General features: G+C 39.7%; 1 protein-coding gene and 1 long non-coding RNA gene across 5 annotated transcripts in view; one reads left to right on the top strand and one right to left on the bottom strand.

Moving 5' to 3' along the window:
* Positions 1–2,819: 2,819 nt before the first annotated feature.
* MYL10 (myosin light chain 10) overlaps positions 2,820–27,026 on the bottom strand; it is a 95,101-nt gene continuing 70,894 nt past the window's right edge. For 2 of the 4 annotated variants that reach the window (XM_040532133.1, XM_040532134.1), the window contains exons 3-8: positions 17,075–17,161; positions 14,276–14,351; positions 12,698–12,802; positions 9,016–9,094; positions 3,904–3,952; positions 2,820–3,138 (exon numbers count right to left, since the gene is read on the bottom strand). In XM_040532133.1, the coding sequence (XP_040388067.1) occupies positions 3,040–3,138; positions 3,904–3,952; positions 9,016–9,094; positions 12,698–12,802; positions 14,276–14,351; positions 17,075–17,110 (444 nt within the window). In that variant the 5' untranslated portion in view covers positions 17,111–17,161 and the 3' untranslated portion in view covers positions 2,820–3,039. Of the gene's footprint in view, positions 3,139–3,903; positions 3,953–9,015; positions 9,095–12,697; positions 12,803–14,275; positions 14,352–17,074; positions 17,162–19,565; positions 19,749–24,743; positions 24,774–27,026 lie in introns of those variants that run through there. The other 2 variants (XM_040532131.1, XM_040532132.1) reach the window with 2 other exon arrangements.
* LOC121057659 lies at positions 14,051–26,865 on the top strand. The gene is made up of 3 exons (XR_005813882.1): positions 14,051–14,151; positions 15,939–16,046; positions 26,382–26,865. It is a non-coding gene; the product is annotated as an uncharacterized LOC121057659 (long non-coding RNA).

A 27,026-nucleotide genomic window follows, 5' to 3' on the forward strand; every position in this document is an offset into this window, starting at 1 on the left:
AAGCAATCTGTTAACAGGCACGTGTCTGCTGTACTGACTAAGTGCAGTTATCCTTGGGCAAAAGACAGAAAAAAGAAGAAAAAAAGAAAAGGTGGAATGGATTTTGAACAAAGAAAAGTGTAATGAAGAGGAAGGAGAACCAGGGTCCTAAGGAACCTGGGCCCCTATGAAGCCCAAGAACTGCTTCAGAGTGTCACAAGAGCTCTGGGTGGTTGAGGGTACTGTGGTGGTGCATTAATGTTTGGTATCTGCTGGAGGACCTCACAGTGTACAGCCCGCACCTTGGTTTGGTCCCCTTTAGGAGCTGGAGGACATTTGGACTGAATTTCAGAAAAACTTCTGCTTTAGGGAAGTCATCAATGGAAGGGAAGGAGAAGGAATCATCATGGAAGTCTACAATGAGAGGTCCAAGGTCAAGCTGAGAAGTCAAGCTGCAGGTCAGGATCAGGTCCAGTGATAATTCTAGGGCCAGACACAGTTCAGTGGCTGGTGGGAAGGCCCACGGTGATAAGGAAGGTCCAAGGAGAAGCACAGGCCCAACAGTGTAGTTCAAGTGCTGACCTGAAGGAGAGGAGGGGTGCAACCTGGAAAGGGGCAGAGTGCAGCAGACTTTCATCAGTTTAAGACACTCCAGAGCTGCACTTGAAGAAGTCATGTAACTAGGTAATAACAGATGAAAAATGATCCATCAAAAAGTGTGTATGCTTTGATGGAAAAATATGTGACCTCATCTTTCAAGAGCACTGTCCTCAAAGTTTTTGTCTACCAACTCACACAAGGAAAAATAAATACTCTCTGGATAGAAGGCAAAAGGTAAGCCCTAATGCCATTTTATCTACTCTTCAATCTCATTCTGAAATCTTTAAACAGAACAAAAAATGTAAGCACCATACGACATCTGATGCCTGAGTGACTGCAGCTCCTGTTAGTGGAACAGTCAATATTCACTCAATGGGGTATATCATTTTGTGGAGCTCATACAATGCAGCACTAGATTTGTACATGTTTGTGCCATAGAAGAGCATTTTCCAGACTCACTGCTCAAGCAACTTCCATATTAAATCTGCAAAGGAAACATCAATTTCTCTCTCCTATAAGCAGCTCCTTTCTCTGCTGAGAAGTGTGGTCACTTGTTTGGGTCCACAAAAGAGTACAAAGCAGAAGCTTACAAATACCTTTATTTCTACTCTGCCACTGAAAATACCTCCATGACCTCCCATTGCCTAGCTATAATCTCATCCCATAGTGGTGCTCCCACACTTATAAAATAAAAACACATTTTGGGGAGAAAAGTGTCATCACGTGAAACAGAGGTAAGAGCTGTGCCTGTACAGGAAAGCCTAGCTTCTGGCAGATAAGTCAGAAGGTGGAAAAAGAGATTATGCATTGCATTACATGGAGTTTCACTAGTCCCAAAAACCCAGTCAAGGTGCACACCCCGTAGGGAGGACCTGGAGGAGCACACTGTTGTTTTAAATGTTACAAGAATATATGCCAAGAAGTGTCAAAGCCCTTTCCACATCTTCAGCAAGACTCATGCATAAAAGGGTCAAATTTTGGTTCTAGTTGGGTCCACCAATATTTGGCAGCAATCTAATTCTTCATAGACACAATTAACTCACCTACTTTCACTAGAAAAACACTTACTACAGGAACATGTGTGGTGCTTCCGAACATAGGTGCGAGGGGGGAGATTTATTATGCCAGCTCTGGGCATGTCCTTGCCAGGAGCCTTTTTGTTCTAGTTTTCCCACATTACTGATGTGCACTGAGTGCAGGGCTTTGCTAGAACAACAACAACAACAAAAAAAAACACAGGTGGGGCTGAATGTCACTTCCTTAAGTCATGCAGATGCTAAAGCTTTTTCATTTAACTTTTCTGCCTTTCCTGATGAGGGCAGAGTTTGACCTCTTGTCCTCAAGTTCTCTTTCTAGAAAGAGTATAAGACATAGAAAAGAAGCAGCTTGTTACTCCATGTCTATGGGACTGTTGTGCCAACAACACTGATGCAAAAGGAAACCATTTGCATTAGTTGTTAAAACAGCAGAAGCTTGTTTTACTTTGGCTGCAATGTCCTTCTGACTCCCACGCAGGACGTTTTCGTGCAGTATTCCACATAGGCAGAATATGTCCAATTCCTAGAAGTCCAAATACAAGAAACTGTAGCCCATTTTAGAAGCTATGCTATCTTGAATTATAAAAGTGATAGTTTCCTTTTATGTGTAACCCTGGGCTACAGTTCCTGAGTTTTCTTCTTGTATTTTCCCTAGACTGTGTGGCAAAACACATCCTTCCAATGTGTCCCTCACCTTTAAAACAAGGATCATGACCAACTGGTGAATGAACAAGCCCTTATTATTCCATGGACAACTTCCTACAGATATAAAGATACCTCTGAAGGGGGAAATTCCTTATTGCTGGTTTCTAAGAATGCCTAGGTAAAATTTGCTATGAGAAATATAGACACTGTTCCACTATTTCTGTTCTTTTGCACAAAAGCAAATGAGAGAAGTGGCTTATGAAACTGGACACATCACTGAGATGGTGAAGGCATATGGTGTATTCGCAAGAGCTTAATATTGTTTTATTTACACTTTCAATGCATGGGGCTGTGAAATGGAACAGAATTCTATTTACCAAATGCTTTTCCCAGTGCAGTAAGTTAGAGGATTTCTCAATTAGCACATGGAGCTTATGTATAAAAGACAAGAGGTTAAGCAACATTGCAGTGCCCAGTGGACCATCTGGTGAACATTAGGATTGTCAATAAATCACGAAAGCATCAGTTCATCAAGAAAATTCCATTTCAAACCACTGACACAAAAAAAAAAAAGGGATGGGAAAAAACTCACAAAATTGGTATTTTCGTCTTTTATAAAAACAGGAGCATTAAATAACTTTAATCTAATTTCAATTGTTTTATTGGTTCTCTTCTGATGACCACATGACTTCACATACTGAATGTTTAGCCCTTAGTCTTGCACAGAAAAGTATAATGAAATAACTTGGTGCATCATCGCAGGAGCTCAGCTTTCATTTTAGTCTTTCTCCTCACCATGGGTGATAACATAACAGAGGTTCTTATAGTCAAGATTACCAGAGACATCTGGAGGGAAAGCAGCAAACATCTGGTTGATCTGCCAAGTGAACAGGAGATAAGTGTTACAAACGTAGGACTGTGAGACAGCAACATGTACTGCTTTTCATTTTCAACCCAGTTCAGCTCCCTTCTGGCCTGATTCATTAACCATTAGGAAAATTTTTCCCTAGTTTCATTAAAATTGAAATAGGAACCAGGACAAAACTGGTTAACACAGTCCTATTAGAATCCCCAAAAGTTCCCTGTCAGAAAGAGCTTTCCCTAAAGTCCAGGTAAGCTCTGACTAAATATTGTATTCCAGTCTGCACTCCAGTCTGTTCCTGCCATGAACAAACTCCACTCAATCTCTTCTTTTGAAAAGAAAGTCCCTCTAAATTCCTCCCAGCCAGCAGAATCCATGTTCAATCTCACACAAACCACAAAGTCAGTACCTCATTTCAGAACTCATTTCGGATTTCAAACAAAATAACTCTCACAGAAATGGAAAACAGATCACAGTCCCCACCCAAACGCATTTGAACTCTAGTAAATTCATTGCCCAGTTCACCATAGGAAAGAACAGCAAGAGATAGGCCATGCTTACACTTGGATGGAAGTCCAAAGAATCTGTTTGACTTTGATTTAGCCATGGAGCTATTCAGAAGAGATGCTTTGAATTGTTCCTAATTGCTAGAGCTGGCATCAACCTTCTCTCAGACTGGATTTGAGCTGATTTCATGCATTTAAAGAGGGGCAAATGCATATGGCTGAGGAGTAGCTGGAGATGCATTCCTATTTTGAGTAAGGTAGAAAAGGTCCTTACCTCTTCTTGACTGAACCGGTCTGCCTGTGTCATAAGCATTTCTTTGATGCTGTTCAAATAAAATGAAATAACCTGATTAAAGGGTGATAATGGCACATGACAATTCAGAAGGCAAGATCCCTCCTGAAGTTGCATGAAAGAAAATCTGTGTGACTGCATAAATTAGAGCTGTTAATCCTTACATGATATTGTAAGAGATTTTCTGTGGGCACCCATCGGTGTCAATGCCTCGCTCTGCCAACTTATTTTGCTTTTGTGACATTTTATAGAGGTTTAAAATTGTTTAAGGTTATTACCCTAATTGTAATACAGCAATTTTGTATGCTTATCTTAACCTAAAATGGTAGGTTTTCTCACTTGCTGTTTAAAGTTTGGATCACTTAACAAAACCAAAAGAAAGAATATTTTCTGTAAAATCGGAGGATGAAAGGAACGGAGCATGAAATGAGAAAGAGGACTTGAAAGAGAACTCCAACAGCTATTCCAAATCATCATCTGAGAATCCCTTTATTTGCATGCAGTCATTCCCAGAGGAGACTGTGAAACTGTGTGAGACCTGTTGTATTTCATGGTACAACATCTTGATCTGGAGTTACAGAACTGTAACAAGGAGCTTATCCCACACACAATCTCCATCTTATGCAATTACATCAAAGAGAATATTTTTGGGACAGATCCTCAGCTGATTTACACTCTATTTTCAAACCCATTGTAGGAAGTCAGTATAGCATGTATTTTTTTTTACCTAAGTGTATAGGTGAATAGAAAAGCCAAGAAGAACAATTACTGCTTCCAGTCCAACCCCTTTACATAAAATGTCTTTACGTTTCACCCCGTTACTCACATACTGAGGGCAGTGTATGTACAATCTGTGAAAACATCCACCAGTATCAACTCACTGATACCACATAATCATCCCTTCCACTTGCACTGATAATTTCTCCTTTCTGTAGGAGAATTCCTATATTAATTCAAAAGATTTTGCATTCACATTGCAGACACAGTTGTTTTTTGTTGTTGTTGTTATTATCAAAGGTATTTACCAGGGCTTTTTCCAGATCAGTAAAACAGATTATAGATCAGTGATGACAAATGAACAGCCTGATGTACAGAAACAAAAGCTGAAACAAGTACAGAAATCTGTTTTAGTTTGTAGATTGGAAAAAAGGCCTTTTTTTTTGAAGAATTGGTGTGGGGAGAGTACAATAGCTCTTCTGAAGACAGCCCTTTCTGTTTTTTAAAGTGAATATTTAAAAATAACTACTTAAATAGAAATCATGCCTGCACAGGAACACTTTCATACAAGTAAAATTCACCTACTGTGGATGCAGATATTCAGGCAAAATAGTAACGCTTCCCTTCCTGCTCCCATCCAGCACGCATCTTGAGTGAAACAAGTCACACAGATAAAAGTGTAATTTTGATGGCAAAGCTACAACTGTACTTCCTCATATCTCTAACACATATTTTTTTTCCAGTAAAAAGCTACAACAAAGACATTTGCGTAAGAGGCATATACACTTCTGAATCTCTTTCTTATTGATGTGAAGTACTCACTTGGAAGGACACAAAGGGAAAACTGAAAAAGGAAGTTTATGGGTAATGAATAAGGACCTTACCCACAAGGACAAGCATGGAAATATTCAGGCAAGTTTGGGGAAATAGTCTGAACTCACAGACAGGGCTTAAGCTCTCGTATATGTTTTCCTTGCACTACTTTCCCATACTCTATACTTAGCAGAGTCTTTCTTCATCTCTTTCTCTCATATTGCCATTTCTGTCTTGTTACTCTGGTCATTTGTTATGTGACTGCATTTTTTGAAGTGGAATTCTCAGATGCTCTCTGGTTGGGGGAGTAGAGAGATCATTCTCATCAGCATAAATTGATTATTGGATGTATGTGCACTGGGACAAACATCATTAGCAAATGTAAATAGGAAGTGTGATACAGGAAGGAGCTTGGTGAATAGAAGGAAGCACTTACAGCAATTTTGTCAGAAGTCACAAATAAGCTTCATCAGAAACAGGACTGAATTAAAAAGAGATCTGGGCGCGATGTGTCCTCTACTCACATGCTTAAAGTATTTAGGGGAAAAGAAAAGATCAAATATCTAATTATAATCTTCTGATGCATATCCCAGTAGGCTCTGGCACACTCACAAGGAAGAAGGACTGAGTTAAGGATCTATGCACATTTTCCATTATTTATTTTATAGGGAAATGAACACTCGCTATTTCCAAAGCTAGAGATTATGTGTTTTTTTCTTTCTTCATGTATCTTTTCTTTTTTAAAGACTATTTGTTTCTCAGACAACAACAACAACAACAACAAAGTCTTCTGGGCAAAAAAGAATCATTTGCCTTGATGTGGGTGTCTAAATGTTATCTCTTGTCCTGCCTGACATCAGTTCCTTCTACAGAAACAAATATTTTGTTGCCTCCTTGTATTTTCAAAACATTTTTAAAATTATCTGTAAAATCTCTGGGACACTTTGTTATTCCCCTGGGATTTCCCTTCATACATTGTTTTCTCAGAAAAGAAAAAAAAACACCACAGGTGAGTTACAATAAGCAGTTCTCTACAGCTATGATGAGAAACATCACTAGCTCAGTCAAACTAATCTCTAAAAGTCCAGAATGCATTTAAGCTCTCTGGATCCATTTTCCTCCGGTACAAATCTGTAAAGTTTTGTTGGCATCAGCATTAGACACAGTTGATGTTGGCCTGACTCACTTTGTCCAATGAATGGCATTTAGGACTGAATCATCTAACCTTTCCAAAAACTATGCCAGTTTACACCAGCTGAGAATCTGACCTAAAGCATTTTCTCTTTTTGACATCATGCTATAGGAAGAAGTTTATGTGTGGTATAATGATGCAGACAAACAAAGTCTGTCATTGAACTTGGAATTAAGTTATAAACTCCTGGAGCTTCTGGAAAGGTTAGAAGACTCCATCACAGCTACCATCAGATGGACTAAGTGAGTCATTTCCAGACTAGAGGTGAAAACACGCAGAGGGAAGAGACATAAAAATCCCCAGAAGGATGTTAACTCCATGAACATAAAAAGAAGTTCTGATTAAAAGGTCAACATGACTGGTTTTGGAGAGGAACGTTCCAGGATTTTTTAATACGGAGAAATATTATTTATTAACATTAACTGTCATATTGAAAGGGCTGCATGAGCCAACATAAAAATTATTTCAAAACCTTCAAATGCCTAAATTTTGGAAACATATGAATAGAAGTTAAACCTCAAAGACATTCACGGAATTGATTTAATGGTTTGTTCTGTAATGATCAACATTACCCTCGGGTCTAATAAGTAAACATTATGCTCTGTTGTGGTGATGAACTAAAACAATTGTCTAATGTTAGCAGTGCAGTGGGGGTGGGAACAAGGTTGACCTTTTCCATCAAGGAAAAAAAAATGTATTTCTCTCTCATCTTTATTTTGGAGTGTGATACTGCATTCCTAATTTTCCCCAAACTCCAACTGGATTCCAGCATCCAAGGAATGTAGAACTGGACACAGGGTGGCAAGCTGGCAGATTTTGTATCTGGTGCGATGTTACAGACAGTGGTGGGAAATATAACATTTCATGGGTTTTGTATCATCAGAAGATTGTATTTCATGGTTGTGATTTCACTACCGTGTGATCTGGCCTATTAGGCAACAGGCTAAACTTTATTCTGATAATGTTTGAGTCACTTTTGATGTATTATCCTGAGTGTTCTTCCCAAGCTGTTTGGACAGTGTTAACCCCAAAGCAAGCAGAAAAACTATTAACTCTCTATTCCTCCCACTTGTTTGCTACATCCACTTGTTGCATCTTGATTTAATTAATTTGGAAGTTCTTTAGTGAACTTGGCTTTTTTTTTTTTTTTTTTTGGGGGGGGGGGGGAGGGGAGCATCTTGCTTACCATAGTAGGACTCTCATACCCACTGGGAATTAAGTGCCACTGCCATAGAAAAGCAAATTGGTAATGGAAAAATATATTGTACATGACTTTCCTATTTTTAACTAACTTCATGAGACATCAGTAATTGCAGATACTGTCCTGGAAAACTCCACCTCAGAGGTTCTGGTAACAGGCTTAGTATTCCTTTACCTTATCACAACATTAGCAGAATTTCTTGATGCAAATACAGCTTTGTAACTCATGGTTCCCTAATAAGCTTGCTATACGTACTATGCTTTAGAAAACTTACCTGAATTGGCTGCTACATTAATAGTACAGACCCCAAATTCACCGAGGAATTTCATCATATGCATAAATCTAGGCACATAAAGCATTTCATTGGAGCCATAGGTCAGACCTCCTCATCCACTGCCTTGATTTAGTATCATTTATCTCATTTACCTGAAGGCCTGCTTACAGCATTTGGACAGTATAATGAGGATTTACATTTGTGCAATTAGCTCTTAAAGTCTTTTTACCCTGCTCTGTTGGTGTAACAAGTTACGAATACAAATTAGGTCCTGCCTCCTTATTTAAAGAATAGCTATATTGATAATAATTGTCATATTATTAATAGCATTATTTGCTTTTGCTCCCACCATATCTAGTGGAAATTTACAGCAAATTGTTGTCTAGAAGCATAAGGCTCAAACAGTAAACATGTAACAAGGAAAATGTTCTTACTAAAACCATGTCCCCGAGTTAATTAAATTGATCACTTTTTTTTTTTTTTTTTTTTTTAAGGGGAATAGCTTTCCCATTTTAGTCAAGCTCTCTGAGAGCTAGGCACCAGACATTCATTTTAATTTTACATATGGAGTTAATCTACAAAGAGTCATGTGTTGATTTATATCCAGATCTTCAAAAAAGGCTATCTAATGGCCTACATGTGATTATATTTCCGTTGCCTCTTGCAATGTCTGAAGACAATAACATCTCTTTTTGGTATACAAATACAATCATACAATGGTCTAGTCTTTTAACTCTGGCTTACAAAGCCTGACAGTTCCTCTGTCTCTTAAAATCCTATGAAAAATATAGCTTTTAAGGAGTTCATTAAACTTGTACAATTACAACTACTACTACTACTACTACTATTATTATTATATGATTATTGTTATTATAAAAGAATTTTAGGTAAACTTACTAGTCTGCCTTTATGTGGCCTTTTCCTTCTGGGTCGAAAATCTTAAAAGCATTCAGAATGGTTTCTTCTGGGTCCGTGCCTAAAATTAATGAAATATAATTTAGAAGCCAGGGTGTATTTCTGTAGCTGGCGAATACTTGCTATGTAATTGCGTTCACTGGAAAACAGAGCAAAATGGAGAATTCTGCAGTTGGAGGTTTGAAGACAAAGGTTCCTTAAGTCAGCAACATTTGTCATGTCAGATAAACAATAGAGGTGAATAGTTCAATGCTCAGAAGCTTAAAAATAATAACTCATATCTATTCTGTGTCTGCAGGAGAGAAAACTTCCAGGAACTGGTCTCCAATATCAGTACCCAGAGGATTAGTGGCTTTCAGAAATGAAAATATAACAAACTGTTTCCCTCACTGGCTTCCTCTAATCTTGTACTGTACGTTCCTTGTAAAAACACTTTTTGATGTTACTTGTTCTTCGCTATATAGAGAAGAGGCTATTTCCCTCACTAAAGGAAATGGAGCTCATCATAAAAATCCGAATGTCAATGGAACACAGTGGAAACAGGATGATCAATGTAAAACGGTGATTTGCGCTTATATTCTGTAGCACACTCCCACTTAAGTATATGTTCATTAAGTAAGTGTTACTTATAGAAACAGAATGGTTTAAAGCACTAGATTGTTGCTTCAAGAATTTGCTTCTGCTCTTAGCTGGGCCACAAACTTTTGGTATGACGTTAATTTCTCTGCTCCTCTGCTCCCAGCAATAAAATTATAGTAACAGTCTTCTTTTTATTCCATCCTTTATCTGTCCCATCTATTTAGACTGGGAAAAAAATTGGGTCAGGGAATAGCTTTCACAGTGCCTTTGGCTGGGATTTTTGACTATTCTGTAATACTGCAGATTCTGCGTATTCTTAATCACAATCAGTTTCTACCCACACCGAAAGATACCCTATTTACTCTCTTTTTGACTATTCCTCAGTATTTCAAAACATTATGGTACCACAATGCAAACCATTATTATATAACTTTAGGAAAACAAATTTACAAGCAAGTATATTGACCCATGAGGTTACTTGGGATGCTGAAGTGTTGAAAGTGTGACTAAAAAAGGGTAACTATTGGAAGAATCCCATTAGTATTTAAGTTTATATTCCAACGTTTGACACAGAGAGAACCAGAACAGAACCCAGGCAAGGTTCTCTGCTCTAACAAGTATATACATTCTTTACACCTCCTTAGTTTTCTTTGTAATCATAAGGATTAGTACTAGTATCCTAGGGGGTATAATGGTCAATAAACCAAAGACTATATGGCCTCCTTCTTGTTATACACTGGCCGTGTATATTTTTCTGCCAACCTGTAAGCAATGTATTCAATCTACAATGAATATATGATCAACACAATGAGGATTGGTATTTAATGACTGTTTTGATAGTCCTTTGAACAGAAACTTCTCCCAGCTCTGAGGAAAGGTCTGCATTTTAAATAGTCACCACTGTGTGGGGGATTTTTTTTTCTCCTTACTGTGTTTTACATTTTCTACTCTGTCATATCCTTGGACTTTGGCTTTGAAGAGAAGCAATGCAGCAGGCATTCTTTATTGATTAGCTGGTAAATAAAGTGGTTTCTTTGATGTGCGGCATCTCTGTTTTCTGTACAAATTGTATTATTCTGACTCCCTGTAGAAACAGCTCCATGTGGTTGGCATTAACATAAACTGAGTTTTGTTAGCTGTTCATCTGGCATCATAATCTCCATATACAAAGCTAAAGCTCGCCCCAAAAATCCCAGCTTCCCCTTTATGACAGAAATCAATTATAGCACAACAAATTTTACTTAGAAAGCACCTTTCACCAAATTCTCTGAGTGGTACTTAGCTAATAAAGAGTGTTGCAAAATTGCCATATCCACTTCCTCTAGCCTTTTCTCCTTTTCTAATTGCACTACAAAGGCTCTTCATCCCAATTAGTTTTGATTGGGAATGTGCAGTCTTTTGGCTCTGCTTCCTTTGCATGACAAACCCAACCAGAAGGGCATGACAAGCACAGCTGTGATTTTCCCTTCACCAAATGGAAATTAAAAAAAAACTCCTCCTCTGCTAGTAGTCAACTGGAAATCTGCAGACAACAGGGGTATGCTTTACCATTCACCTTCTTGTGCTGGCACTGGTTTTAGGCCACACAATCGGCAGGTCTGGACTCTTTGCCAGCTTCAGCAATCATAAGAGACAAGAGGAAAGATGGGGATGGAGGAACAGCTCATTTCCATGCTCTGTGCAACCATAAGCAACACAAATAGACAGCAGTATACAGCAGGGCACTCCTTTAGAAACCCACAGGAACACCCATCAGAAACAGAAGAGCATGGAGAAGGACATTACCTACTTTGCCAGATGATATTCAGAATGTAAAGGTGCAGGTACCACTATGATCAAGACAGATCAATGTCTGGGTAATAAAATCTGCATCTCAATGTCAGTCTAGAACCTTCCCCGTCACCTCCCAGACATGCTGTATTCCTTATCAATAGTGAGTTTCTTTGAGGACTAGTTACATCAGTTCTTCCTTTCAGACCTCTCTATTTTCTATTCCAAGGGTAAAAAGCCCTTCTTTGAAATTGTGCTTAGGAGTATAAAGCCAGAGGCCAGCAGCAATACAATAAATGCTTTTTTTTAAGAAGAGGTGATCAGATTTTTCCTTTTTTCTATTCATTTTTATTTGTGTTATCTTCATAATTTTTACCCCAGGAAAGAGTAAAGAGGGAAAAGAGAATCACATAATATTAGTTGTTTTAACAGTCTTCTGGAATGTGCTTGGCTAAGGCCAACTACCTTGCTCTGAAGGTCAAGGCTTTCACCTATCTCTAATTCATACAGGAAGATGACTAGAGGGTTCTTTTGGCTTCACACTCCCTGTTTTGCAGTTTCCAGCCATATAAACGATATAACTAAATTACTAGCTTCCACACAGAATTTAGTACCTACAATTTCTGAACTCCCTACAGTCATTTATATATATTCTGTGGCAATGGGCCAAATTCCTCTCTGTTATCATTCTAAATCCACTGAGATTAAATTAGTCCAATTTATCCATTCATTAGGAGTTATTCAGCAAAATCTTCATTCAACTTAAGCCAATAGCTTAATTACCATTGACCTCAAATGAAACCAACCCTGGGTTACTGGGTTACTACTGTAACAGAAAATGAGGGAAGACCATGCTGCTTCTTCATGGCCTTTAACTGCAAGGATAGTGCAGAGGTCATGTTCGCATGAGTCACAGGAGTTCAGAAAGATTTTCACAGAATACTGAAGATAGTTTTAAACCAGTTAACACTGGGAATAATACCAGCACTGCATGAGCGACAGACTTCGGCCTAGAACCGGCAGATGGTGAATAACTCTTCTGCACTGAGCTCCAGGCTGCCATGATTTCATTACCTTCTAGACCTCAATTTGCCACTTTCATGTTGGCTTATGCAAGCTGAAATCACACCTTTGAATTGTCCTCTGGACTGTCTCTCAGCCGTTTCATGCTTCATCTCTGTCTGCAAAAATGGAGATCACTCCTTGCCTTTAAGCATTGTTCTGTGGATACATTATTATAATTTGCACGGTGCTGAGATATTTCTGTGCTTAGGATCTTTGACAGATACCTCTCCAATCCCCCAAAGGTACTTACCTTTCAGCTTTTCCCCAAACATAGTAAGAAAGACAGTGAAGTTAATAGGACCTGGCGCCTCCTTTACCATGTCTTCTAGCTCTTCATTCTTGACATTCAGACGACCTGCAGCAGAGATCATTTTTCATAATAAATCACAAATCGTGTTTCAAAAAATTATTCCCATTCATCTCCTCCCACTGGGGAGCTCAGGGCTCTGTGCAACTTTGCTAATAACAAGGTAGAACACAACTCCAGAGTACTCCAATGTATTCTGAGTTGGAATACAGAGTTGGCTCTAAGATCAAAGGGTGACTGAAGGAGTAAGAGGGATAAATGATACAGACCTGGCCAGCAGCAGACCAAAGAAGGGGCCACTTCCAAATAAATTGTTTTGCTGTTTGTTTTTGGTTTTGTTTTTGTTTTTATTACCTCAGGTGAAATACAGACCCCATTGTTATTAATATAGCAGAGTTCCAAGTGACTGAAGTGGATCCAAGGTCTCAAACTTTGCCCTCCTGTATATTGAGATGCCTTTGTGCGTAGAGGGCAGATGGATGAGCTGAGTAGTCCTATCCCCTCCCCATCCTTGTGTTGGACTACTGATGAGAATTTAGAACCTGGCATCTCTACTCAAATTGAGTGGTAATTTGCTGTGACTGTACTTTATAGGCATTGAAGGGCTTCACTGAACATGAAGGATAGCAGAACTTGGCCTTAAGAAATAAATATTTCAGGGTAACAGTAGCTACAGGCCAAAGTTGGCAAACTCCTTTGTCACAATAAAGAGTTCAGGAGCTTCTGCTCTTTGCACTGACTCTGCTGCAGTCTGATTCCACCCCAGGGAGCACTAGAGATTCTTATCAAACTCTTTTTAATAAGATCCAGATGGCAAAAGCCCAAATGCCTACATCACTGTTCAAGCCTCAAATGTTGCAACATGGATAGAGCTTCAGGTTTGGGCTCCTGAGCATTTTGATTTTTCTTTTTCTTGGGACGATTTTTTTCAACCTGCTTGATGTTATCACGATTATAAGGCACATGAAATGGACAATACCTAATCTCATGACATGCGCATTCCACCCCACATCAATGCACAACAGCACAGAACCTCACATGAAGTCTTCCTACTTTTGTGTGGGCAGAGGGGCAGCTAGTCCATGACAAGAACGTTAATTGGTAGATATTGCATGGCTCCTAGATAATAAAGGTGCAGCTTGTGAAGCGTGGATTCAGAGGCTAATCAGAAATGCCTGGCATGGACCCCTACTTGGGTGGGCTTTTTATGAAATACTTGCAGGGGAGGGATCAGTGCCTTTGGACAGCTGCCAGCTGCATAGCTCTGTAGCACCCGCCAGTGAGTCCCAGAGAGACCTTCATTCAGCATCTGAACGAGGCTGCTCAGGAGACTTCCCAGCTGGACCTATGTAGTCAAGACAGCAACTACCATAAAGGAGGAGGATCAAACTGAACAGGTTTCCTTTTGCCTTCTATGTATCTCATTACTTCCCTCACTGTAATTCTAACACAAATTTTTGTTATGTGCTTGAAATTTAAACTGCATTTCTTTTTGGTATTTCATTATCACTACCAGCTTACCTAGGGCAGCAAATGTGTCTCTCAAGTCTGCTTTGTCAATAAAGCCGTCCCTGTTCTGATCCATGATGGTAAAAGCCTGTTGGAAGAAAAGGGGCAATGTATTGCCATTGTCATGTTGCACTGAAGAGTGCTACAATCACACATACCAATACAGAGGGGTGTTATATTCATGCTGTAAAGAATATTTAACTCCCTTTGATTCTTCCATAACATGCCACATCATTGCACTTTCCTCACTTTCAACACATTACTGTATTTTGGCAAGGGGCTTAATTAAACCCACCCAAACTTCTTACTAAATTAATGCTCAGTGCAGCATGTATCTGGGCTGAAGCCAGTGCTGGCAGCTCCAGCCATTCAGGCCTTAACCCATAAAAGCTTGAATTAGGGAGGTTTTAGTCCTTTCTCATATCTCATTCCTTTGTGCAGCTATCATATTTTGTAAAACATTTAATTACTGTAGGTATCTCTCTGCTATTGAGCAAAATTCAATTTCTTCTGGGCCTCAGAATGATCCTTCATACAGAGATAGCTCAATTTTCAGAAGCACAGAGAAATGTATGTTTCCTAGTATTATTTATTCAAAGTTTGTTTCCCTTTCCAATAAATGGTATCCTTCAGATTGACCTTGATGTGTTGACCTTAAGTACTTCTTGTCAGGCAAAATTTAACTTCTTATAGAAAAAACAAACAAACAAACATTTGTTATCCAGCCAGCTAACTGCCTATCTGCCTGTCTATTTACCTATTTTCATGCCTGTCTATTTGCTGCTATCACACTTTTAATGTTTCATTGATTTTGAAAGATTTTAATGACCTAAAATTCCCCTGTATATACTATGGGAAGTATTAGTAGAACCAGGTATGTCTCTGAAACTGTTATCTGTCGGACATGCACATCAATAGGAGACTGTATCTTTACAATGATCAGGAATTGTTTTTATTTCAGGATTATTATGAAAAACAACATTCTCCTTAGAATACAGCTAGTCCACTGCAGCTATAGTAACTTTCAGAGCTTTAAAATCCACTGCTCTATAGGCTGCACTTCTTTCCATGATCACATTATATCAACATATCTTCATTCAGTTTTACCTCCAGTTTCTTACAAAGCCCCACTGCTCACATTCCAGTTTGCCCATGTGATTACTTGCAGCATGCATGTTCATAACCCTCCATTTACCTGCCAAGCCATCACCTAATAAAAAATTAAGCCCAACTCTTTATAGTTGCTTTCCTTCCTTTTTGGGGGGAGGCTTGCTTTAAACAATGATTAAGCATCCCCACAATTTGGAAGCAAAACAGAATGAAATATGAAGAGCAAAGCAGAGCCCAACAAGCTCACAGAAGAGAGGAAGAGTTTTAGCTCTGTATCTTAATGAAGGAACTTAAAATAACATAATAATGGCAATGCTGATACATTTTCTAGTGAGCTGATTGAAATCTCTAAGTAAAACTGTTCTGATAAAAAACAACTTTTTAGCCAAAATTTGTTCCAAGTAGGCAGTCTTTAGACACAACATGGTCTTGGATTTCATTGGACCACTCCACTGCCTTGTGACTTTGCCATCATTCTGCCTCCATTCTCCCAGAAATGTTCTAAGTATTAGCTTATTTAGACTAGTTCAAAACCAGCATTCTGACCAATTTTTTTTAATGGTAGGTCTTTGAACAGTAGTCCTTGAAGAGAATAAATCTGGATGTCCACAGGATGCTGGTAAAAGGTGGGAGAAGAGTGTTAATAAACATGTTCCCATTAACTTGGGAAAAGGTTAGTGGTTTCAATTAATTTACCTGGGCCATATCTACAATGCCTTGTATGGGTTTTTAGTCTCATTCACCACTGAGCTTTACTGGTGGGAATCCTCATGAAAAGTAAATTTGAAATTCACATGCACAAAATGAAACAGTGTGTATCACATTGAAAATTGCTTTGGAGATGTGAATTAGCAAAAAATGAGGAAAAAAAGTGTAATTAAAAGGACAAATCAGTGGAAAATGTGATAGCCTCACAGATGTTCTAAAATGCCCACTCAAGAATAGAGCCTAAACTCATCAAGCAAATTATCCCTCTTCAATTATGCATCAGCTTTTATGCCCATTAGATTGGCCTCATCACAGGTAACTGATCAAAGAATCCATAATGCATCGTAATATCAAATTTTGGGGGAGCCAGAAGATGCTTAATTAGTTAACCTCAACATGTTGTTTTGGTTTATGGGCATTTATGGAGAAAGTTGGCTGAGGGCTTCTTGGTATTTTTGTTTCTAGTTTGTGGGCAGTATTAGATGGGCACAGAAGAATATTTCTATTGCTATTGTGGAACAGTCCACTAATTAATGCCCTGGTTCAGTACAACATCTTCATTCAGGATTATACTTAAGCACGCAAGACAATTCTTATTTAAAATAGCACTTAAACTTAACTTTAAAAATGTGCTCAAGTGTTTTCCTGAATTAGGGCTAAAGTGGATTAGATAATAATTTTCTTTTCTTCCTCTTTTTCTTTTTTTCTTTTTTCTTTTTTTTTAGTGCTCAGGAGTTTCTCAAATAAACCTAGAACTTGAAAAAGGAGAGGGAGGGAGGGACAGAATGAAGGAAAGAAAGACTGAAAGAAAGAATGAAGGGAAGAACAAACACAAGGAAAATGATATACTAGCCAAAACCACAGAGATGATTCAGAAAACAACTGTGTGTTCTATTAAAGCAGATGGAGAACTGAATAAGGACTACAAACAGAACCTATGTTATTCATTAGCAATGACAGGAGACTATAGAGAACAGCAGAACAGTGACCAACCTCTTTGAACTCCTGGATCTGGGTTTGTTCAAACATAGAGAATACATTGGAACCACCTTCTATCTTCTTCTTTGCCTTTTTTGGAGCCTGTGATACAAATAAGATCAAATATACATTACCTTGTCTGTTAAGCACCCATGAAAACAAATTCCATTTTTAACAGAAGGTAAAATATATGCAGGCAAGTAATACAAGAAGATTGTGTTTTGTGTTTTTTTTTTTTCTTTTTAAATTCAATCCACAACATATATATATACATAAAAAAATGGGATAAAATATGCTGCTTTAGTTACAGCTGAATCTCTCACTGAGGGTTTTTGCCATTTCCGTGCTCTTGCCTGGAACCTGAGAGCTTGTATAAGCAAGGACAGCTTGTCACTGTGCTGCCGTGAAAGAGGTGAGGGACCCAAAGCGTGACTCTGAATAACACAGCTGGGCCACTGCTTGTTCCTTGGGTAGTGCCACCTGCGCCAGCCCATTTGACATAGGACACTACTCCCTCTTCTGTACTGGTTTTGCAGAGCTCCACACTATGGGAGGATTGATGTAAGCTTATAGGCTCCCATGGAGATATAAGGTAAATTCCCAACCTGCTGTTCTCAAGAAATATAAACAGTTCAGGTAAGTCCCCGTATGAACTCCTTCTTCCCAATTCCCATGTGGGGACGAGCAGCCAGACTCAAAATTAGGCCCTGCATGAAGAGTCACCTCAGGGACAATAAAGGGAAATGATATCGATTCCAACTGACAGAAAAGTTTAGAAGTCTGCTCTGTCTGGACCAACCCTGAGCAAATTCTTCCTATGTAGGAACGCCTTCTGCACTTGGAGAAGAGTCTATATACTTGCACCAACCTACGATACTGCACTACATTGCCTTACTAGCCCATACAGTTATACTATTTAAGATAGTTATCATCAATAAAAGGTAGGGCTTGCTTTTATCACTGTTCTATAGTCAGAAGACACAGACACGGAGAGACTGGGGAGCCCTACAACGTTATCAAAGAATCTAATGCTCACTAAAAATCAGTCAGAACCAGACATCATTATGTATCTTTGAAAAAGGGCCCAACCAGCTTGCCTAAGACAATACAGTTTTTGTTTTGCAGAGAAGAATAAAACCTGTGATTCCTACGGATTACAGAAATGTTTTAACCACAGCATTATCCTTACTTGGGGCAAGATAATGAACTACACTGCCTTTTGAATTCCCTTCCAGATGGATTATTCTTTTCTTTATCATTCCTACTTTTAAACTTCATCATCATAGTCCCACCTGGTTCTCTTGTCATGGAAAATTAGTCTTACTTAGTTTGGGCTATTCTGCATGAAACAGAAGGGAACTTCTACTGTCTCCTTTCATCAAAATAAAAAAGCCTGTGAAAGTTCAAATTCAATACTGATTTCAAATATCCTGAGGAGCACAGCAGCTCAAGGAAGTATTCCCACCTGACTCTGTTTGAAGTATACATTGTCTGATCAATTTAATTTGCCAGGCAGATTTCCGCACTCAGCCATCCTGCTTTAGATCCCAGGTTGAAAATTAGGGCTGTGGTAGACATTCACCCACAAGTCCACACTCCAGACCTGTCAATCTCTAATCAGCTAATGCAAAGCAGTAAAATCTGGAAATAGGAATGGAAATTAAAAAACAAACAAAAAAAAGTGTTTGTAGTGAGGATAAAAATAAGGATAGAATGCCACCACAGACATGGAAAAAAAAAAGTGGATACGTGGAATATTTAATGAACGTAGAAATATTGATTTTGGAATAAACAGATTCCCTCCTCCTCCCACACATGAAATAAGTGTTATTCTGAGCAGTAATGGGCAATCATCCACATAACGTGAGGTGCCTACTGGAGGTTTTCAGCACTTCCAGATTGACTGGAAATATTAAGGACAATCCTAAGTATTTACAATGTATTTGTTCCCCGAGGTAAAAAGGAAGCAGATGTTACCCAGTGAAATGTATTGCAAGCTGTCTGGGGGAACTGACCACATGGCACAAGGCTGGCCCCAGCCTTTACAGATGGGGTAGTAAAACCGCTTCTCCTGTGGTCATGTAGCTGGTCTTTATGAAGACAAAATATGCTGCACCATTCTCATGCTCTGTTCTGCTGTGACCAAATACAGCATCCACATCCAGCACGACAAACTCCCCGTGACAGCAAGCAACCTGCATCTTTTTAAACTAGCGCTGTGATGAAGGACAGTGAACTGCAGCTCCGGGTTTTGTTAACTTGAAATGCCAAATGCTGGTAATACCTCCATTATTCCTCAGCTTAATGGGTTCTCTCTGCTGTAAGGCTTTAAGCAAGTATTGTAGCTGTAAGAAAGGATCAGACAAACCCAAAAGCTGTGGCTCATTATCTATTAGAAACAGACTGCCAAAAACAAAAAAACACCCCAAAACTTTTCTAAATTAGTTAAGTCCTATTCAAGGCAAAAGAGACTGAAGATTATTTATCCAGAGGACAATCACCATACCCAGCGAAATTCATCCCAGCACGATATTTGCTCGTTGCTTCTCTCTGGTTAGTCATCTCCAGGGATGATAAAGGAGACCAGTGCCCATGTGGCTTGATCTATCTTTAGTTTTTCTGTTGAAGCTCTGGGCGTGGATCCTATTTATGATCTACTCACTTGTGGAATGGGGCTGAGACCACCAATACATTTCACAGGAGCCAACAAACAGCTGTCAAATGGGAATGGCTTTCCATCACTGGTTTCAAGCTAAGTATTTTGGTATCTTGGATTATCAGTCTTCTATCTTTTTGTATATGCAGTGTCGGGAATGTAATTTATCTGCTCTAAAACCTTGGGAGTTCATAATCACAGAAAGAAACTGCAACTTGGTTTTGAATGACTGGTGAAGGTGGCATGAAGAGGAAGGTTGAGAGAGAAGGAGGTGGTACAGGCACAGAGAAGAGTACATTGCCACTGCTGCTCTGGTGGATCAAACTACAAACAGCTCTAGGAGAATGGAAATAGCTCTGTTCTGCTGCCTGACAACTCCAGACACTCCAGAAATTTTTAATGAATAGAACCAGGATTCCGAGCCTAGAGTATCTCTCTTAAAGAATTATATGGCAAAAAGGACAACACAGAACTGAGCAAACAAGGTTTCTAAACTGTCAAGGATTTAGTAGGTGACCTACAGAGGAGCAAGTGGGTTACTGATGCATGATTGCTGTCTGCCTTGATTTCCCCATTTGTAAAATGCAAAGTGTACTGAGCGGTACTTTGTGATGATAGCTGCTCTATCTTTGCAACATGTGCTTTGAGACTGACATACAAAATGTGCCAGATGAGAAACTGAAGAGCTGAGGGTCCCCTGGGCTCAGATTCCAAGGCCTCAATAGCACAGCAGTGGGAAGAATGTTGCAACAACTGAACAAGCCTATTAATATTCCTGCCTGAGTGTATTAATCATTCCATTGTGAAGAAAACAACACTTCACTTCAGAAGAGAAACCGCAGGCTTGTCGCATATCACTCATTTGTCTTACTAATGTTAGCACTCTCTCAATTAGCCTGGATTTTAAAGGGTCTTTTTTTTTTTTTTTAATGTTTAGGGTTTTTTTTAGAATACTTAAATGACAAATGGAGCCATACCAAAATTTGGTCCCAAGAAAACTCTTTTTAACCAGGCACTGGCTCTGAGTGGAGTTTCCTTCACTCAGGTTCTTTACATTTCTCCTGTCTGGCAGTGCCAGGGAGCTAGGCAGAACAAGGACAGTGCAGTGACACGGGCAGGCAGAAACAAGGAGCGCACACTGCCTTTGCCTCTGTGGATAGAAGAGTAGGGATTCATTTTATATTTGTTGTTGGGAGGCAAGGATTATGTTCAAGTGCATCAGAGTGAAGAAATCTCTTGATTTCAGGGTAACCTACAAAGAGAAGCTGACAGAGAATCACTTTATGTCTCTGCATGAAAAGGAGGAAAGAGCTGAAAATACTTGGTTCTTACTTCAGAACATGAGGCCTTGTTTACCCTGATATATTCACAAAAGGCTGGAGCTATGGTAAGTTCACAACACCAGAGATACAAGGGAAGTGACACTGAATTACTGCAGAACTTTACCATCACAGCCCCTTGTGACCTCTGATGAGGTCAGCTCCTTGTTTCGACCACCATGCCCTCAAAAACTCAGAAAATAAATAACTAAAGACGACACAGCTTCATAGTCCAGACAGCCTAAGTTCAAAAAAAAAACAGGCAGAAACAGTTCCCCACTCAGAAACTTACTGGGTTATTGTCTTCTTTTTTTTTTTTTTTCCTTTTTTTTTTTTACCAAAGAAGACACCAACCCTTTCCACTGGTGGATAGGCAGGTCTCTTGGGAGGGAGTTCTTCAGAGAAAACCAGCGGCTCTCTATTAAGAGCCTGATTCTGTTGTCTTGTACCTTTATGGGCTCATTCAGCGCAGGGCAAACTAGACTTAAAATATTAACAGCTTTAAATTGCATTGTTTCTCATTTTATACTTCCTTCCTTGGCAACTACATCCGTGACTACAGAAAAGACAGACTCATCCATCATCTCGCTCAGATTGCGTCCCCCACTGTGATCCACAGTATGATGTTAACTCTGAGTTACTATTACTTTTTCATCCATCATGATCTCGCCTTACTTTTCATCTGCTCTGGAATCTCACTACTGACATTTCCTGTCTTTGAATTTTGGTTATCATTGAATACAGATTCCGAATCAAAAGTTACATTTTAAACCCATCTGAGGGATCTTTGCAGCGCTGGACAGGATTGTTGTCATTATTGTCACACCAGTTTGCTCTGCAGCAATAAGTTACATTGCATGTGCACCAAATCCCCAGCCATGGCAAAGCCACCTTTTTTTTTTTTTTTTTTTTTTTGTATGGTTTAAGTCCTTTTCATGGCAGGTGAGCAGCATATGGGCAGCCCAAGTGCATGCCTTTCAGGGAACAGTCTAGAGGAGTAAGCAACATAAACTGCTCTAAGGGCACAATTTGCATTTCAAACAGGCAACAGCCTCAGATCATTCAAATAAAAACCCACGTTATCAGAACTGAGAAACACAAGATCTTTTTATTGCCTACTCTGCACTGGCAGACAGAGCCCTCCCTTCTCATCCTCACTCCATTGTGTATGTAGTCCCGGCCTCCCACACACCCACACAGACACACACACACCTTTGATCCCTGCTAGATACAAAAATCTGTTGGACTGCATCTTCCCGGCTTCACGCTCCTGCACACTGAAGCATTCTCCTTTGCCCCACATAAAACCCCTTTCCAATCAGTCTCCTTTTTCCCCTTGCATATATACACAGGGAGGATGTGGCGTGTCCCAAAACTTCTCTGTGAGCAGCAGATAACCTCTCCAGCTGCAGACTGCTCAACCTCTGCGACCCAGAGTTCACCAACCGCTTTCCCCACCCTACGAATTTTTCTTTGGCATACACATATCCCCCTCCTGCACGTAAACAGATAGCAGTCCCTCCCTACCACGGTCCCCTGCGCTCGCAGGCACACACAGACGTGCACGCACGGGAGCGTGCATGTGCAGATGCATACGCACACACTTCAGCAGCTAAACAACAGGCCACATTTCCAGCTAGTGAAATCAGCATTGCTTTGCTGAGGTCAGTGCTTGTTTCAGTACAGGTGGTACGTTCTAGACAGCAGAGCAAGCTGCAAAACACATTTGATCAGAACGCAATCTATTTTTGGGTACTAAGTTCCCTTCGGCATACTGAATTTGCTGCAAGGTGTCACTTGAACTGAATAAACACCAGAATGTTTCAGGAATATGAAAAACCCTTCCCTCTCCCTCCTTCCGTCTCTCTTCTTCCCTCCTTTCCCTCCATCAGCGCAGTGCATGTGGAGACATTACAGGCTAGACTTCACTGAAATTCCCTGGAATTAGCGGAGAGCAATAGACAGTTCTCAGAACTCCATTCCATAACACTTGTGTGGTCTGCTCTTGTTAGAAATTATCTCCCTGAACCCTGCCTCTCTCATTCTCATCAGCCCTGTATGTCAGAGCCTAGTAGCACTGGCTGACTTGTAATTATTTTTTACTATGCTGCTTTGTCTGCACTAATCCTTTGAAAGTAGCTTTACTACACATCTGAAATATTATGATGCTATAAAACCTCTGTAATATTTATAAATCCCTTAAGACATCATAAAGAGAGAAAAAAACCTCCCCACAGAGTTCATCTAGCATAATTACATATACATTTCCCTCTGATTAATAAAAAATGATCACTTCCTTATGTAAAGATATTCTTCAGCTTTCTTTCATTAAGGCTATTTTTTTCTTTCCATGTTAAATCTGTTTCATGTGTCCCTGTATAGTAAGGTACCTCAGAAGATATTTTCCCAAAACAAAAGGCACAATGAAAGGAACCATCACAGAGAAACATCAGTTGAACTGGGAGTGAGGAAACAGCATAGTCTTTCACTGCATTTTGACATCTCCCAACTTGAGCAATTTCACCACAGAATGTCCTGAAATATCCTAAAACATCAAGCAGTGTGGTGTGTTGTTTCACTGAACAGGAGGGAAGAGAACTGGTAAATAGTAAAAGAGAAAAAGAAAGAAAGAAAAAGAAGGGGAAAAAAGACCCAGCACTTGCCCACCCCCACCACAAAGTAGACGGCATAGACTTTACCAAAGATGATTAAAAGGAAACCTGTAAATCCACAACTGAAGAAGAAGACACTGTCCACTTCTAAAACAGTGGTAAAAAACATGATTAGTGACTGGCATAGTCAGCGTGAAACCATTTATACCAGGATTGCACAAATTGAACTTGGATCCTAGTTTTGTGCGTGTATGTCAGAAATAACTTTGAACGTGGTTTTATCCTGCTCAGAACAGCACTTGGATCACATTTGTCACCTGTTTAAATAGGATCAGCTTTGAACTAAGCTTTGAGAAAGCTTTTCATATACAGCTCCCTCTCCAGTGTTCTCCAGAATCAAATACTCTATGGCCTGAGGGAGCCACTGGGCAGCACTACTCTAAGACAACCTGAAAAGGACCTGCAAAAGGAAGAAAAATAAGAGAAAATCACTTTTTTTTTTTTTTAATATTGTAGTCATTCGTCTGAATTTGCAAAAGACAAAGATTGAGCCCAGTCTACCTGCTGTCCCTTAGGCAGGAATCTTTTGCTCCTCGGAATCACATCAAATGCACCTTTGGTGCAGAGGTGACTGCTAGAGTCCGAGCTAAAAGCCAACAGTGAGCAAAGCAAAGATAAAACAAAGAAATCTCTGCAGTACTTCCTATTTCTCCCCGCCTCAAGAGCAATACAATTAAAATTATAGAGATATCCCTCTCCCTTACTCCCCATCACGCCGTAGCAGACCTTAGCACTAATTAACACCAGCCATGACAATCACTGCTTGCCCTAGTGAATTAGTCTTGGAAAGAGATGCACAAACTCTTCCCTTTACCAAGTGCATCTATGTTCCCTACCTTGCTCATTTGTTAAACATGTGCAGAAAAGTCTTTGGAAGTTCACAGATCACTCTATTGGATGTACCTTCATTGTGGATGCAATACCAAGTGTGAGATTTCACAGAGCCCAGTGTGATCATTACTGCTCTGGTAGAATTGCTACAGTCAGAAAGAAATACAAACTGCTAAAATGATAGACACGGAAAGAAAAAAACCTACCATGTTGCTGCTGCTCCTTCCGTTCCTTCTCTGCCAACTAGTCAGCCAGCAAACACAATGCCAATTGTCTCTTTATATAGTGTCACCAAGGAACAAAAATATGCCTGCTCCAAGTTTAGACAATAGATGTAAGATTGGAAAAGTGCAGTAATTGGATCCCAATACCATTCCAAGCATCTGTTCCATGCACGGCTTTAGCTTTCACAGAAATAATGCAGCAGATAAGTAGAGTAGGCAGTTGGGATACACTTGTACAGCGCTTACAATAAGCTACAGCTGAAGGGACTTTCCCGTGTACTTCTAAGTAATGAGCACAGGGCATGCACTGAAAAGATCTTAAGTGGACACGGCATCCTGAAAAAGTAGAAAGAAAAACGCACACCTTGAGAAAATGCAGAAGAAACTAGTAGTAAATCCTGGGCACTACGATACCCAGGTGCTCCAGAGCACGGTGCACGCACTGAGAGCTCAAGAAAAACGACCGAGGTTCTGTATAGGTGCAGCTGGAACTGGGAGGTATGCTGGAAAGCACGGCTCTGCAGGTGCCAATAAAGAGAGGCAGATCAAGCCTTTTTTCCCTCAATCTATCATACAGTCCAAAAGTTCAGGGTCTAGATCTTAAGCTACTACTGCAAACTGATGGACAGTCGTGGACTTCAAAGCATGAGAAGAAGTTATGTAGCAATGCATATGGAGTTGTGAGCAGGAGAAAACAGACGGCAGCAGAGGAAACACAAGGGCTGTGTCTCCCAGGGAATGCTCATGGCCATTAATGCATACACATTCCATCTGATTCATTAATCCTGTTTGATTTATATATGATTTCTACATAACAATGAGCCAGAACACTAACCGGTACAAACTGGCATAATCCCACAGAAGTGAAATCGTATTTCCTAAAGGTTTAATATGTGTCTGTGAGAGTATCTAAACAGGACAACTGGTCCATTAAAAACAGTAGCGATACCAGGTATCTCAGGAACATGCACTGGCATCTGAAATACATGTCTGCATCAGTCACACTGACCTTGATTCAGGAAAGTTGTTAACCAATTAACTGAACTTTGAGACAGACATCCGTTTAAGTATCTAGCTGAACAAAGACCTTGTTCTTTCCCCAGGTCCAGCCCCTTGCAGTGCTGTCATCTCTAATCTTAGATTTGACTGCATGCTCTTCAGGGCAAGGACTGTTTTAGCTGTTGTGAAGTACCCCGAACACCTACAGGGATAACTAAGTAATAAATAAGCACAACACAATTCCTTCGGCTTTAGCAAAATTGTCTTGGATGCAAGTTGGAAGTTAGCCTCGTGTTCGTTGTTCTGACTTCAGTGGCAGTATACCATTACCTCGTGTAATGCAGCACAAAAATAAACCCCGCAGTCCACTTGCCTGCAACTGCCCAGAAGTTGTGTTTGTATATTAGATTTAGTTTGGTAATCTGAAAAACTGAAAGGGAATTTTGGGGAAAATCTTAGGGAATTTGATGGGTTTTGTGTGGGCAGGAAAAGACCCACCATGTTCACTTATTCAGGTGCTGATCCAGGCCTGTGCTTAACTTTAAGGAAGAAATAGACCCGCTGAAATCAATCTAATAGCTCATGTACTTACATTTTATAATATGGTTTCATCTTTTGCAGGATCAGTGCTGTAAACCTAACAAGACAGGCAAATGAGCAGCAGCTTTGTCATTGAGTTCACTGGTCCCAGGACTCCATCCTGTAAATTTTGTGCCCTTTTTTGGAAGAACACTTGTCTTTTCATCCATCCATTTCATGAGTTTGTCCTAACAGCTCTGTTAACAGATGCTTTGTACTGTTTCCTTGGGAGTTTTGCTTTCTCTTATCTAGTGTATCATCAATCATCATTATTGTCATCAATTTTCTCCTTAGTTTCTAGCTTGATCTGCAGGCATTTTCCAATAGTGCATGTATTTTCTACATTGATCTTTGTCTTTTCACAGAATTTCTACATTAAACGAATTCTTCCAAGCTGTTTTTAAATGACATGACATGTTAGGATAAAACCCACACAATACTGTGTATTTGTAATGCACGTGTGCTGAGAGACCAGAACCCTCTCTGCTTAGTCTATAAAACAAATCCACAGAGGAATTAAGGGAGACATACATCTTGGCTTTAAAGGTCTGCTTGCTTCTGCAACTGCCTCCAAATTATAGAAAGGCTCCAGACTGGAAAGGGGAGGGAGAGAAGGGGGGAATAACATAAGGACTGAAAAAGAAAGGCTTGAATTTAATTGCCCTAAAAATTTCAATCATTCAATCT

This window comes from Cygnus olor, chromosome 20 (assembly GCF_009769625.2).
Source record: "Cygnus olor isolate bCygOlo1 chromosome 20, bCygOlo1.pri.v2, whole genome shotgun sequence".
NCBI classification, from domain to species: Eukaryota; Metazoa; Chordata; class Aves; order Anseriformes; family Anatidae; genus Cygnus; species Cygnus olor.